The 15504-nt window shown below is 37.6% G+C and overlaps 1 protein-coding gene across 5 annotated transcripts in view; it reads left to right on the top strand.

The window, feature by feature from the left end:
- The window catches only part of golga2 (golgin A2), a 123289-nt gene that overhangs the window by 42457 nt on the left and 65328 nt on the right, over positions 1-15504 (top strand). For 2 of the 5 annotated variants that reach the window (XM_039762677.1, XM_039762674.1), the window contains exons 3-6: positions 1630-1710; positions 5524-5664; positions 9660-9706; positions 14605-14668. In XM_039762677.1, the coding sequence (XP_039618611.1) occupies positions 1630-1710; positions 5524-5664; positions 9660-9706; positions 14605-14668 (333 nt within the window). The remainder of the gene's footprint in view (positions 1-1629; positions 1711-5523; positions 5665-9659; positions 9707-14604; positions 14669-15504) is intronic. The other 3 variants (XM_039762678.1, XM_039762675.1, XM_039762679.1) reach the window with 3 other exon arrangements.

The raw sequence follows: 15504 nt of genomic DNA, 5'->3' as shown, positions 1-15504 counted from the left end.
CTTTGGTAGAACGACTTGTGTGCTTAGGGTCGTTGTCTTGCTGCATGACCCACCTTCTCTTGAGATTCAGTTCATGGACAGATGTCCTGACATTTTCCTTTAGAATTCTCTGATATAATTCAGAATTCATTGTTCCATCAATGAAGGCAAGCCGTCCTGGCCCAGATGCAGCAAAACAGGCCCAAACCATGATACTACCACCACCATGTTTCACAGATGGGATGAGGTTCTTACGCTGGAATGCAGTGTTCTCCTTTCTCCAAACATAACGCTTTTCATTTAAACCAAAAATTTCTATTTTGGTCTCATCCGTCCACAAAACATTCTCCCAATAGCCTTCTGGTTTGTCCACGTGATCTTTAGCAACTGCAGACGAGCAGCAATGTTTTTTTTGGAGAGCAGTGGTTTTCTCCTTGCAACCCTGCCATGCACACCATTGTTGTTGAGTGTTCTCCTGATGGTGGACTCATGAACATGAACATTAGCCAATGTGAGAGAGGCCTTCAGTTGCTTAGAAGTTACCCTGGGGTCCTTTGATCTCGCCGAGTATTACACGTGTGGCTTACTCTTGGAGTAATCTTTGTTGGTCAACCACTCCTGGGGAGGGTAACAATGGTCTTGAATTTCCTCAATTTGTACACAATCTGTCTGACTGTGGATTAGTGGAGTCCAAACTCTTTAGAGATGGTTTTGTAACCTTTTCCAGCCTGATGAGCATCAACAACTCTTTTTCTGAGGTCCTCAGGAATTTCCTTTTTTGGTGCCATGATACACTTCCACAAACGTGTTGTGAAGAGCAGACTTTGATGGATCCTGTTCTTTAAATAACACAGGGTGCCCAACTCACACCTGATTGGCATCCCATTGATTCGAATTTCACCTTCAAACTAACTGATAATCCGTGAGGTTCACATACTTTTGCCACTCACAAATATTTAATATTCGATCATTTTCCTTATTAAATAAATGACCAAGTATAATAATTTTGTCTCATTTGTTTATCTGTTTTCTCTTTATCTACTTTTAGGACTTGAGTGAAACTCTGATGATGTTTTAGGTCATATTTATGCAGAAATAAAGAAAATTCTAAAGGGTTCACAAACTTTCAAGCACAACTGTAGCTATACTTGACTGATCTAGCAGGGTTATTATCCTTGATATAGTTGGTGGTACCCAATATTATGCTTATTCAGAGATACCTAAATCTTTATGCTTGACTACTCTTCCTTTTAAAATGCTTAAAAACTGAATCTTTTGGTGCTACTTAAATCTCATTTTTATTTCATTGAATTGCAGATTTAGCAGGTAATTGCATGAGAAGTGCAAATAGTGCCAATAAAGTAGATGCTTGGTGTGATTCTTCATCTGTGCTGATGGATACTCTTGCGTGGTTATCAGACAATACATATATCTTGATGTCTGAAAAGTGAAAAAAAAAATGGAAATAGTGAGGTTGATTTTATAAAGTGCCTTTTTCGGTGATGGAAAAAAGAAAACTGAAAATTTCAGGGAATGCAGGCTTTATGAAAGAAGTCATTAGTGACTCGAGATTATTAGCTACTTTTCTTTCTTTCTGAGCTTTTTATTTTTTCTTGTATGTGTATTTCTCTTCTTCTTGCACTCCTTTAGATTAAGGACCTTCTGAAGGTTTTGGTGTCTGATCTCAGTCATTCCAATGGGGTAGCTCTACCTTCATTGGACCGAAACCAGGTGAGACTGACACTTGTCTGGCTGTGCTTTAACTTCATGCATGCACTCTTTTGTGACTTACACCGCAATTCTTTTCATGAAAACTGCAGTCTTGTTTGTGTTTTCATTTTGGCTTGCTTGGCTGTTTGCTGCTACATGCTGATTTTTCACATCTGCAATCTTACAACGAATGGGAGTACCTATTTGTGTGGTGTGTTTTTTTTTTATTATTATTTATTTATTATGTTTTTTTTTTAATTGTCATTTTTGTTTGGAACATGATTTACTCAGGGGGGTATTGTTACTTTGAATTTCTGTTAGTATAAGCTTAAATTGTTTCTATTGTTAAATTAAGTTCTTAAATACTTTGTGGATGTTTCTGTATTTTATTTCTATTCCAGTATAACAACACAGAACTGCAGTGTTACATTTTACCAATGTCTGTTTTACTGTCAATTATCAGGCTGAGAGAATTTTAACCTGTTTGTAATTTTAAATACGGTATACGGGATATAAAATTGAAGGAGAGCCAAAAGGCAGAATGTAATGAATATGTTAAACAGTCGTAAGTCCACTTGAGCTAGAATTCTTTTATTAAGTGATTTAAAGAATATTTTTGGTGTTTGAATAAGTTAAAATTGGTCATTAATATGAAATATTCAATCTGTAATGCACAACTCCCATGTTATTAGTGGGCAGAGCCTTCGTAATTCCTTTATCAATTTTCTGTGTTTTAAGCAGGTTGTTCTTTTTGTTCCCCTTTATCGCTGACTCCATATGTGACCTTGAGTAAGTCACGTGATCTGCTTCTTGTATTATTTTAGATGTTTGAAAACAATAATGCTTTCCCCCTGCACTTTCTACATTGCTTTAACGAAATATTCCACCCATACTTCTGTGCAGAATGGAGGGGAAGTTTCTGATAGAATAGGTGTCTTTGGTAAACCATGTTGGACAACAACAGACAATATCAAAACGTCCATGAAAGCATAATCCATGTGTGAATTCATCCAGTTGTCTTTGGGATATTGTTGGAATACATGTACTTATACAAAAGCATTGTTAAATAAGTTACTTCCAGAAAATCCTCTCTTGAACTAAAATAGGCAGATAGATACTTTATTGATCCCAAGGGGAAATTCCCATACTCCAGCAGTAGCATACTGACAAAGAACAATATTAAATTAAAGAGTGATAACAATGCTGGTATAACGGACAATAACTTTGTATAATGTTAATGTTTACCCCCCATACCCCCCCACCCCGGTGGAACTGAAGAGTCGCATAGTGTGGGGTCTCCTCAGTCTCTCAGTGGAGCAGGACGGTGACAGCAGTCTGTCACTGAAGCTACTCCTCTGTCTGGAGATGATCCTGTTCAGTGGATGCATTGGATTCTCCATGATTGACAGGAGTCTGCTCAGCGCCCGTTGCTCTGCCACAGATGTCAAACTGTCCAGCTCCGTGCCTACAACAGAGCCTGCCTTCCTCACCAGTTTGCCCAGGCGTGAGGCGTCCTTCTTTATGCTGCCTCCCCAGCACACCACCGCGTAGAAGAGGACGCTCGCCACAACCGTCTGATAGAACATCTGCAGCATCTTATTGCAAATGTTGAAGGACGCCAACCTTCTAAGGAAGTATAGTCGGCTCTGTCCTTTCTTGCACAGAGCATCAGTAATACGTTCTGATATTGAGTATTTATAGACCTGCAAAAGAGACCATAATTCAGATTTAATTAAACATGAAGGATGAAAAACTTACGAATTTTGCTTGAACAAGTATACTTGCTGTATCCTCAACTTTGCAGTTGCTCCATCAATGCTGTAAACACTTGAAAACCAAAATTTAAAACTAAGAATTTTAGTGTGTTTTCTTTATCAATGTACACAGATTCAAATACATCTTAAATATTAAAGTGTAAAATATGCTTTCACATTAAAAAGTCCTATAAATCTACTTTGAAAAGAAATTTCAATAAAATATTTGTGTTGGCCAAACCAAAAAAAAAAAAGGGGTCAAAGAAGTGTAGCATTTCGAAGTCCTCGTTTTGAAGCCTTAGGGTCTTCCATGAAAAACTGATTTAAAAGAAGAAAGTCAAAGTACAGCTAAGAGTTTGAAGTATGATCTGTAATATTTTTCTATAGTTATGCACAGCTTTGCTTTCCACTAAATGTACATGGCTCCTGAGAATACACTGGACCCTTGACTTACGAACTCAATTCGTTCACGAGGGCTGGTTGTAACTCAAGTGGGTTGTAAGTCAAGACTATTTTTCCCATAAGAAATAATGGAAATACCCATAATGCACTCTGAATTTCCCACAGTAACACTTACTTAACCTTTTCATAATAAAAAAGGGTTGTATAATGCGCATAATTTACCAAAACACCAATAATTTTTCTAATGTACTAACCAAAAAGTTATAAAAAGTGCCTAGCCTACCAGAAACAACAATTTCATATTGTACTCGCCATTTAATTTGACATCGTTGGGCTGCAGGAAGGGAGGAGGAGGAGAATGAAACGGAAGGTGGTTATTGTTTAGAAGGAGCCTCCTTATGCAAATCTTTTCTTTGTAAAATTGTCGAGATGGTGGATTTCGACATACTGTACATATTAGTGAGATCGGTCACGAACGCCATTCTCATATTTCCGCACAATTTCCTTCTTCGTTTCGATTGTGATCTCTGTTTCTCAAGTTAATAATGACAGGAGTTGAGCAATCGGTTCAAAGCTGGCCGTGTTGTGAACTGCTGTAATAATACACTCCAAAGCAAGCGGTGCTGACTCAGCCTGATGACATCATCATGTGCCACGAGCTCGCTAGCTAACATCCCTTAACAATCGCTTTCTTTACCTTCATTACCTTCTCTTCCTTCCTTAGCAATTATGCGTCTTGCTTGCCATGGTCTTAGTGAATTATATATATAGATAAATCACTGCACTGACCGAATAATGTCCACAAACACGTGTATCTGGACTCCGACTGACGCTTACGAACGCTCTCGGCTGTTTGTTTACAATTGCACAAGCGGATACACGTGACCACATTGGGTCGTAACTCAGGATGTTTGTCGTAAATCAAGTTGTTCGCATGTCAGGCTGGTCGTATGTCAAGGGTCGACTGTATCTTGTTAACTTCAGGAACTGGCCCCTGTGGAGTAGACACGCAAGCTGAAGAGACTTAAATAAAAATAAAATATTAAAAAAAAAAAAAAAAAATTAAGAAAACATACCCACAGTTGTTTGTGGGTTAGGTGACTTGGAATTGCTAAATTGGCCCGTATGTTTGTTTGCACTTTGATAGAATGCCACCCAGTTCAGGTGTTCTTCCTGCCTTGCACCCTGTAAGTCCTGGGATAAGCTCCAGCTGCCCTTCAACCCTGCCCTGGATAAGTGGGTTTAAAAAATGGGTGGCTAGACCTCTGTTGGGCGCCCTGGGTCAGAGTGTAGCTATGTATTGGACATGCTAATTGGAGACTTTTAAGGTTTTACAAACAAGAGAATAAATAATTCCTTGAAATCAGTCAGGAGGCGATGTGCGAACAATGGAGAATGAGTTTGTTGGTCATATGTTTTGAAATATGATTGAATAAAATATGGGTAGTGAAGTGACACAAGGGTGGATGTAGTCCTAAAGGGGTAGAAGTGATTGAGTTGGCACTCACAGTAGCATAAGGAGAGATCTCACTTTGGAATGCATAATCTTTCACTCCCTACTATGTGTTATTAACCATTTCAAAGCTATTTTTTTTTTATCAGCTTCCAACTAATCATAAACAGAAACTTGTTTGTGCTATTTTGTTATGTGAATGTCTATGCTGTCTTCTTCTGGCAGGCCCACAGTGATGGTGAAGTGGGCAGCACCTCCAGTGGACCGCTTGCTGATGACTCTGCTACATCACTGACTTCTAACACCGCCTCTGTTATTAACTCTGAATCTGTAGCCTTGCCACTTCACAATGATCCCACCTTGCAGGTCTGTCAGTCCATTTGTTTGTCTGCCTTAATGTTTTTGTTTTTTTTTAATCAGTTATGCGTGTTGGTCCCTTTCAAAATGTTTTCCCTTAACATTGCAGTAGAAACTCTTGTCTTTACAATTCGTTTTTAATATTTACACCAGCTGTAAGTACTGGTGTTTCCAGTTTGTTATTAAGGTGGGAATTGTATTACTTTGTTTTTCTAATTTAAAGGTATCTCTGATTTTGATTATTTTCAAAAAAATTTAAGTCAAAAATAACTAGAACTGTGTGCAGCTTCGTTTGTACTAAAATGAAAATAGATAGATAGATACTTTATTAATCCCAAGGGGAAATTCACAATGTCATGCTGCTGCACTTGCAGTGCTTCAAAATGTTCCGTTTCTAGCGCATATGCCTTTGGCCTTCCAGTGGCACAGTGTGATGTGCATTTTAAGCAGAGAACCTCACCCCATCTACTCAGCATACTAGATCTTGCACCCTCGAAGGTGCCATCTATTGGGGAAGGTGTGGGAGTGATGGTTATTGAAGAAGTGGCCATGTGAGCAAAACAGACTCTTGCAAGAACAGATAGAATTCTCTTGAAGTTGAATTTAAGTTGTACAGGAGATACAGTCATATGAAAATGTTTGGGAACCCTTCTCAGCCTGCATAATAATTGACTCCTTTCAACAAGATAACCGCGGTATTTCTTTTATTTCCTAGGAACATCTGATTACTGCCGTGTTTTCTGTACAAAGATTTTTACTGAAGGAGTATTTAGTTGTATGAAATTAAATCAAATGTGAAAAACTGGCTGTGCAAAAAATTCGGGTCCCTTGTCATTGTGCTGATTTGAATGCCTGTCACTGCTCATTACTGATTACTTGTAACATCAAATTGGTTGGATTAGCTCGTTAAGCCTTGAACTTCATAGACAGGTGTGTCCAATCATGAGAAAAGGTATTTAAGGTGGTCAGTTGCAAGTTGTACTTCCCTTTGACTCTCCTCTTAAGTGTGACCGCATGGGACCCTCAAAGCAACTCTCAAAAGATCTGAAAACAAAGATTGTTCAGTCTCATGGTTTAGGGCACAGGTGTCAAACTCCAGTCCTGGAGGGCCGCAGTGGCTGCAGGTTTTCATTCTGACCACCTTCTTAATTAATGACCAGTTTTTGCTGCTAATTAACTTCTTTTGCCTTAATTTTAATTAACTTGACTCAGGCCCTATAGTTTCTTTTTCCTTAATTAGCAGCCAAACAATAATGAGACACAAAATAAGCTGCCACATGACCAGCTCCCCGGTGCCCATCACACAATATCTGAAAATAAATAAAGGTGAAGTTCTCGGGTTGATCTCTTAGGTTACCAAAACATATTGATGGTGTTCTTAGTAAAAACAGAAAATCAACAGTTTTGGAAATGTCTGCTGTGGCTGAATGAGAGCAGCAATGAGCCATGAAATTAAGTAACGAGTTTAATTAACAGCAAGAATCAGCTTCTCATTAAGAAACTGGTTGGAGTGAAATTGGCTGGAATTTGACATTTCAATTTAGCTGGTCATAGGTTGGCTCATTTCACATCTCAGTTCAGTTTGGCTGCCATTTAATGAAGAAACAAATTCAGAACACTGAATCCTTAAAAACAGGGCTATTAAAATTAAGGGAAAAGAAGTTAATTAGCAGTGAAAACTGCTTGTTTATTCGGAAAAGGGTTAGAATGGAAACCTGCAGCCACTGTGGCCCTCCAGGCCTGGAGTTTGACACCCCTGGTTTAGGGGAAGGCTACAAAAAGCTATCTCAGAGGTTTAACTGTCAGTTTCAACTGTAAGGAATGGAATCAGGAAATGGGAGGCCACAGGCACAGTTGCTGTTAAACCAACTCGGGTCTGGCAGGCCAAGAAAAATACTGGAGCGGCATATGCAGAGGCAGGATTGTGAGAATGGTGACAGACAACCCACAGATCACCTCCAAAGACCTGCAGTAACATCTTGCTGCAGATGGTGTATCTGTACATCGTTCTACAATTCAGCGCAATTTGCACAAAGAACATCTGTATGGCAGGGTGATGAGAAAGAAGCCCTTTCTGCACTCACGCCACAAACAGAGTCGCTTGTTGTATCAAATGCTCATTTAGACGAGCCAGATTCATTTTGGAACAAAGTGCTTTGGACTGATGAGACAGAAATTGAGTTATTTGGTCAAAACAAAAAGTGCTTTGCATGGCAGAAGAAGAACACCGCATTCCAAGAAAAACACCTGCTACCTCCTGTCACATTTGGTGGAGGTTCCATCATGCTATGTGGGTAGTTCAGAGACTGGGGCCCTTGTTAAAGTCGAGGGTCGGATGAATTCAACCCAATATCAACAAATTCTTCAGGATAATGTTCAAGGATAAGTCAGAAAGTTGAAGTTACGCAGGGGTTGGATATTCCAACAAGACAATGACCCAAAACATAGTTTGAAATCTACAAAGGCATTCATGCAGAGGGAGAAGTACAATGTTCTGGAATGGCCGTCACAGTCCCCTGACTTGAATATCATCGAACATCTATGGGATGATTTGAAGCAGGCTGTCCATCAAATTGAACTGAACTGGAGAGATTTTGTATGGAAGAATGGTCAAAAATACCTCCATCAAAGGCTATAGGAGGATCTAGAGTCTGTTAGATTTGAAAAGGAGGCTCAACTAAGTATTGATGTCATATCTCTGTTGCGGTGCCCAACTTTATGCACCTGTCTAATTTTGTTATGATGCATATTGCATATTTTCTGTTAGTCCAATAAACTTAATGTCACTGCTGACATCCTAATGTTTCCATAAGGCATGTCACATATTAAAAGGAAGTTGCTACTTTGAAAGCTCAGCCAATGAGAAACAAAAATCCAAAGAATTAAGCAGGGTCCCCAAACTTTTTTATATGACTGTAGAGGTTGTTAATGTATCTAGTTGTTGTTATAGGAGTGCATTCAATAAATTTCAAAATACACTGTAACAATACATTGTGTTGAAGCACTTTCAAGACAGCCCTTAGATGTACTCTTAAAATATACAAATAATCATATATACTGTATATGTATGTGTGTGTGTGTATATATATATATATATATATATATATATATATATATATATATATATATATATATACTGTATGTGTGTGTGTGTATATATATATATATATATATATATATATATATATATATATATATATATATATATATATATATATATATATATATATATATATATATATATAAAATGTGTGTATGTTGCAGCATCACTTCTGAATGGCTGGAGTGATTTTCATGAAACTTGGTACACGTGTTTCTCATTGGTCAACTAAAAATACTGTAGGTACTCTAGGTAGGGTGGGGGGTGATCTTGTGGTCTTGTATGCATGTTATCATCCAGTTGACACTCAGAACGACAATCAGAGGGTGAACTGGAGGTGACTGCCAGCATTCTTTGTTTGAGCACCACTGTTGCTTTTTAAATTAAATAGTTGGCTGGTTCAGTGCGTCAACTGGATAATAACATACATACAAGACTGCAAGACAAGCACATTAGTGAGTCTTTATTGTTTGTTAATTTATTTTTATTTTTAAAGTGTTTTGTTTTTTTATTATTATATTTTTCACCAAACAAAAAAAATAAAACATTTTATTTTCCTCCTTGGCAAATTCTGGGTATTTCAGCTAGTTTGTAATAAAGATTCAATGTACTTAGCAGCATCATTTGTAAGGATGGGTTAAGATTTGTCTTATTTGTAATTGTGCATAAATATGCTGTATTTGTTTAAACCATTTTTTTATGCGCTATATTTTATGTCAAGTTTTTATCATTACTGCTTCTGCAACGTAATATTAAAGCCCATGTAATAGTGATGTTTATTGTGTAGAAAGAAAAACATTTTAACAGAATTTAGGCATTTTAGGTTTTGAATCACTTCTGGTTTGTTGCCGTGTTTTATTTGTTGGGTGCTTCTTACTAAGTTTCATTATATTTATCGTAACAGGGCTCTGCACCTGGTGGAGATTTAAATGAAAATTCAGAAGAAAACAAGTAAGTGGTGCTATTTATGAAGTGCGTCGTTTGGCACAGAAGCTTGGTTTCCTGTGTGTGATCTATAGATTAATAAAAAAAAATAAAAATTTCCTGAGCTGTGCCAAAACAATTATTGATATACATTTTTGGTTGGCTGTCTAGTTCTGTAACAACAAATTATGTGAGCATCTATTGAGGCCACTGTGGGTTTCAAGTTTTATATTTGAACAATTGCAAATAGATTTTCCATCTTGAAAAAAGGATTAAAGCTGGTTTTTGAATAGTGAATTCTTGTCAACAACTTTATGGAAACATCAGTGGGCATTTTCCCATCAAACCACCCCCCAAACTGGTGTCCATTAATGCCATTGACACTTAGTGTGGCCAATTGCCACATCAAATCTCAAGGCAAGCACTCATTTCACCATCAACATAAACTGGTATAAAATGTTATTTTAAATTGGAATGGAGTGGCAAAGTCATTGGTGGCTGTCATGTTTAGCTTCACCAGTTGTTCAGTTTTCTATGAAATACTATTTTCTGGTTCTGTCTTCAATAAAGTACATCCCGCAGAATGCCTTCAGCAAAATGGTCAAATGGGTACTTGTGGGAAGCACTGCAAATCAGAGGGAAGTGAATTTAACACTGAAGCCAGGAAAGAGTTCTTTATGTAAAGTGTTTTAGGAAACAAGGGAAAAAAAACACGTGTTGAAGTAAAAACTTTGACAGCCTTTAAGTATCTGGGTGAGATACTAAGAGGTCATGATGAACTCTTGTCATTTGTCATATTTCTTAAGATTTTTATGTAATTAAGTGGTTTGTTGCTCTTGCAAAGAAACAGTATGGAAATCTTTATAGACCGAACTAGCAGTATAAGCCCGTATTGTAAAAAGCTGGGGCTCCTTGAAACTATGGATTATGGCACTTCAATCAGTCAATTGCATCAGTTGTGCATTAGCGGTTAAGGCTGTCTTTCCTCAGTGGTTTCGTTTTGCCGATGTTCTCACCTCGGTTGTCTATCGCCGGCTAAGTGAGTTTCTCTCTCCTCAGAGGTTTTGTTTTTTGCTGATATGCTCGCCTCGCTTGTGTATTAGCGGCTAAACAAGCTTCTCTCTTTCCTTGGCGATTTCGTTTTGCCAGTGTTCTCGCCTCAGTTGTCTGTCAGCGGCTAAGCGAATTTCTCTCTCCTCGGAGGTTTTGTTTTGCCGATGTGCTTGCCTCCGTTGTCTATCAGCGACTAAGCAAGTTTCTCTTTTCTCGGCGGTTTAACTTTGGCGACAGAATCGCTTTCTTTGAGCTTCACACTGTAGCCTCACACTCTGGGCCGGACAGACAGACACACATACACGTTTTATATATAAGATATACATTAACCTGTTTTTTTTTTTTTTTCCTTTTCTATATTTTGAACATCTTTACCAAAATACAGATGTTAGAATTGTAATCCCAAGGCTTTTTGTCTTGGAGTAAATATGTTGCAGATAGTTGAACTATTATCTGTTATTTTATAAATTGCTATAGCAATGTGCTTCTTTGTTTCTTTATAACCTGTCTTTGAAACCAAAGGTAAATTCCAGTTTGGCTCATTTGCACATTGTTAAAAGAAGTCATGGTAAATATTCACATACCCTCAATTTGATTGTGTGTTTGGAATATTGAAACTTCTGTTATCGTAGAAGCACTTGTGTTCGTTATTTTGGTTCACCTATGCCATGCAGTAGTTGTCTTTAGACATGAGCATCACTCCACACACCTGATTCACTTACCAAAGGAGGTGCTGGCTCACTGCTCTGCTTCCCTTCAAAAGTGTTCCTTCTCAGCTGCTAACCTCTGCAGGAATATAGTAATCACCCACACTTGGTCTTCTTAACACTCTACCTTCCCCCAACCAAACAATATAAAATCAAAGCAAAATTAACAAAATAGCATAAAGCCAATATTAGAATAAATAGGTAATGTAAATAAAGAGTTGTTTTTTTAGGATAAAGGTAATGATGAGAATGAATAGGATCAAGCCGAGATGCATAGCTGTTTTAAAATTTCTTCCGTCTCTGAGGTCCTGTCATCTGTCAGTTTTAGTGGGAATGTGGATGTCGCGTCAAGGTGGTGGTGAGGATCATCTCTCTTCTTCTTTTATTATTTCGATGCTGCAATCGACCCAAACTTAATGGCCTCTCTCCATGTGGAGTTAATAATGCTTACATAAATGAATGAATAATGATTCTGAAACCGCTGTCATGTTTACATTATGAAATTTTATTCTTTACCCAGACTGGTGCCCATACTAATCTTATTTACCCCAGGCTAATAAACAAACCTGTGTCACATTTCAAAATAACAGATATCTCCGGAGGCTTGTTCTTTTTAGAATAAAAACAGAATAAAAGATTCAAAATTTAAAATATCTCCATAGCACTTTATACTACTATCACTTCAGTGTTGCTTATCTTTATTGCCACCAGTGAATCAATCAGTTCACAATTTAAGCTTTGTAGCAGCCTTCTGATCAGTCCATTTGACTTTGTTAAAGTTCTTCTTTTATTTCTATACTTGCCTCAGTACCTGTCAAAGACAGGTAATAGAATCAGTTTAAAATATATTTGCTATCTCTAGTCCCAAGTGCACTTTTTAGCTACTTTCCTTGCCATTGCATGTGTTTTGAATGTTTTTTCACTGCCATAAAGCCTGCTTCTCAGACTCTTATTATTCTCAAGGCATCTTTTACGTATCCTGTCTGCTTTTATACTTGCTCTCTTTGAAGGTGACTCTTCTTCTCCTCCTCGTGTGTGTGTGTCTCACTTACGCTTTCTCTTTTGTCATGTCACCAAAGCCAAACTGACCAATCATATTGCTATAATATTTCTATCGTAGAAATTTAATTTCTAGCTGTCCACAAGGCCATAGATGATGGCTAAATGGCTTGGAAGATTTTCAAGTATTCAAAGACCCGTTTCAAGTTTTACAATTACATGATGTATTAAATTTTGTTCTCCGAATGCAAAACTGAGCATATACAAAATCCATCTAAAAACCTAAATCCTAGCTCATTTGATTTAAATTTGGGGCACAGTATGAACACAGCACTTGTGTATAGTAGTTATTTAGATTAGGTTTGCCGTGGTGTTTCCCACCAATGCATTGTGAAATGTCAAAGGTATTTTTCTTTTTACAAAATACAGTGGCATGCTGTAGCAGTACATTGAAATATAAGTGCCATGCATAATGGCTAGTATCTGTAATTAAAAAAAAAAAAAAAGTTCAATACTGTGAATTGGAAACATCATGAAAAGCCTGCAAGGAGAAAAACAAACTGCAAATGTATCATTTTAGACAGAGCAGTAAGTAAAATATAATTTGAGCAAGAATAATATGCAGTGCTTGCATATCCAACCTATTATCTGAAAGTCTGTACTTGTAGCTGAAAACATCTGTGCCTCAAACACTTCTTGCAGACTTGACAGTATTGTGTTAAGATACATTTACATAGAAACCAAGTGGACATTGTCATAAATATCATTGAAATATCTGTCTGTGTTTTTCCTTACCCTCCTCTTGATCAGAATCTAAATCTAACAACTTTGCAGCTTGTTTGAGCTGAAGACACCTGCAGACGATTCTGAATCACCTTTTCATGCCAAAGATCGAAAGGGTTGAAAATTCCTGTCTTTTTATATACCTTTATCAACTAGAAGTCACTTATAGTTTTCTACTAGTCTGTCAGTTCTAAATAACTGTCAACGAAATAACATAGTGTATGTTAGGGTGTATGTGCATCTACAGTGGGTACGGAAAGTATTCAGACCCCCTTCAATTTTTCACTCTTTGTTATATTGCAGCCATTTGCTCATCATTTCAATTAATTTTTTTCCTCATTAATGTATGCACAGCACCCCATATTGACAAACAAAAAAAAAAAAATTCTGAAATTGTTGCAGATTTATTAAAAAAGAAAAACTGAAATATCACATGGTCCCAAGTATTCAGACCCTTTGCTCAGTATTTAGTAGAAGCACCCTTTTGAGCTCATACAGCCATGAGTCTTCATGGGAAAGATGCACCAAGTTTTTCACACCTGGATTTGGGGATCCTCTGCCATTCCTCCTTGCAGATCCTCTCCAGTTCTGTCAGGTTGGATGGTAAACGTTGGTGGACAGCCATTTTGAGGTCTCTCCAGAGATGCTCAATTGGGTTTAAGTCAGGACTCTGGCTGGGCCATTCAAGAACAGTCACAGAGTTGTTGTGAAGCCACTCCTTCGTTATTTTAGCTGTGTGCTTAGAATCATTGTCTTGTTGGAAGGGAAACCTTCGGCCCAGTCTGAGGTCCTTAGCACTCTGGAGAAGGTTTTCGTTCAGGATATCCTTGTACTTGGCCGCATTCATCTTTCCCTCGATTGCAACCAGTCGTCCTGTCCCTGCAGCTGAAAAACACCCCCACAGCATGATGCTGCCACCGCCATGCTTCACTGTGGAGACTGTATTGGACAAGTGATGAGCAGTGCCTGGTTGTCTCCACACATACCGCTTAGAATTAAGGCCAAAAAGTTCTATCTTGGTCTCATCAGACCAGAGAATCTTATTTCTCACCATCTCGGAGTCCTCCAGGTGTCTTCTAGCAAACTTCATGCAAGCTGTCATGTGTCTTGCGTTTCCTCAGTGTGAGGGGAAAAAATTAATTTAAATGATTTTAGCAAATGGCTGCAATATAACAAAGAGTGAAAAATTGAAGGGGGTCTGAATACTTTCCGTACCCACTGTATATGAATAGTCCATGTGTGGGCAATGTCCCTAATGCTAGCGTGAACTAAAACAAATATCTGTGTGTCTGTTGTAGTAGTTGTTTTAACCAGTAAGCTGTTTTTTGACACTCTGGTTTTGTGCATTTTAATTGTAACCATTTCAGCTTTTTTCTTTTTCAGACCACTCTCTTCAACAGAAAGTCTACGCCAGTTGTCTCAACAGCTTAATGGCTTGCTCTCCCAGGTAAATGTTTTTAGCTTATAAAGTTTTTTCTCTTGTATAAGTAAAAAAAGAAAAAATTAATTAAGCTCTATTTTTATGTGATTAACCTTGTCATGCTCTAAGAAATTTTACATTCAAAGATGTCACATCAATGACTTTTTAGAACCTCCTCTTTATAGCTGTATTATTATGGTATTCCCCTCAAATTACCCTTACTTGCCTTCTCCAGGTATAAGTGAAATCAGCGGGTTTGTTAGCAGATTGGTCTACTCTTGCACCTTAAGATTACCACACACATACAGAGATATACCCGTACACACAGACCCTAGCCACATAAGTGTGTGTGAATGACACATACAGTACATAGCCACTCACTCTCTAGCACTTTGAGACTTACTTATCATTGGCATAATCAATGTTCAGTGTCTTAGATATATCTCAGACCTAAATATTACTTTGGTCTCTAAAAATATATTTAAATATACAGAGGCTCAACATCTTTGCCTGTAGGCCATTTATCAACTGGTCTTACTTTACGTTACTGTTCCCTTTATTGGATGAAGTTCCTCTCCTTAGTCCGATAAACCCCGCAGATCAGAGGATATAGCAAAGTTCTGACTGTTCTGAGCACTCTTAATATTTACTTTATTATTTATTTATATCATATATATATATATATACTGTAGATATAAAGATTAATATATAAAAATGTAAAAGCAGCATGGTATGTATTAAAGAATAATAATACCAGTAGAATAAAGTATAAAAGAAAATGTAGATAGCAAAGTCTGGATATATAAAGTCTTTAGAAGAAGCTGATGAAGAATATCAAGGATTGAAATTTCTCTTGAGTGGCA

The sequence above is a fragment of the Polypterus senegalus genome, chromosome 9 (assembly GCF_016835505.1).
Source record: "Polypterus senegalus isolate Bchr_013 chromosome 9, ASM1683550v1, whole genome shotgun sequence".
In the NCBI taxonomy this organism is placed as follows: Eukaryota; Metazoa; Chordata; class Cladistia; order Polypteriformes; family Polypteridae; genus Polypterus; species Polypterus senegalus.
Note: the sequence above shows the minus strand (reverse complement) of the source record. Positions and strands in the feature narration are given on the sequence as shown.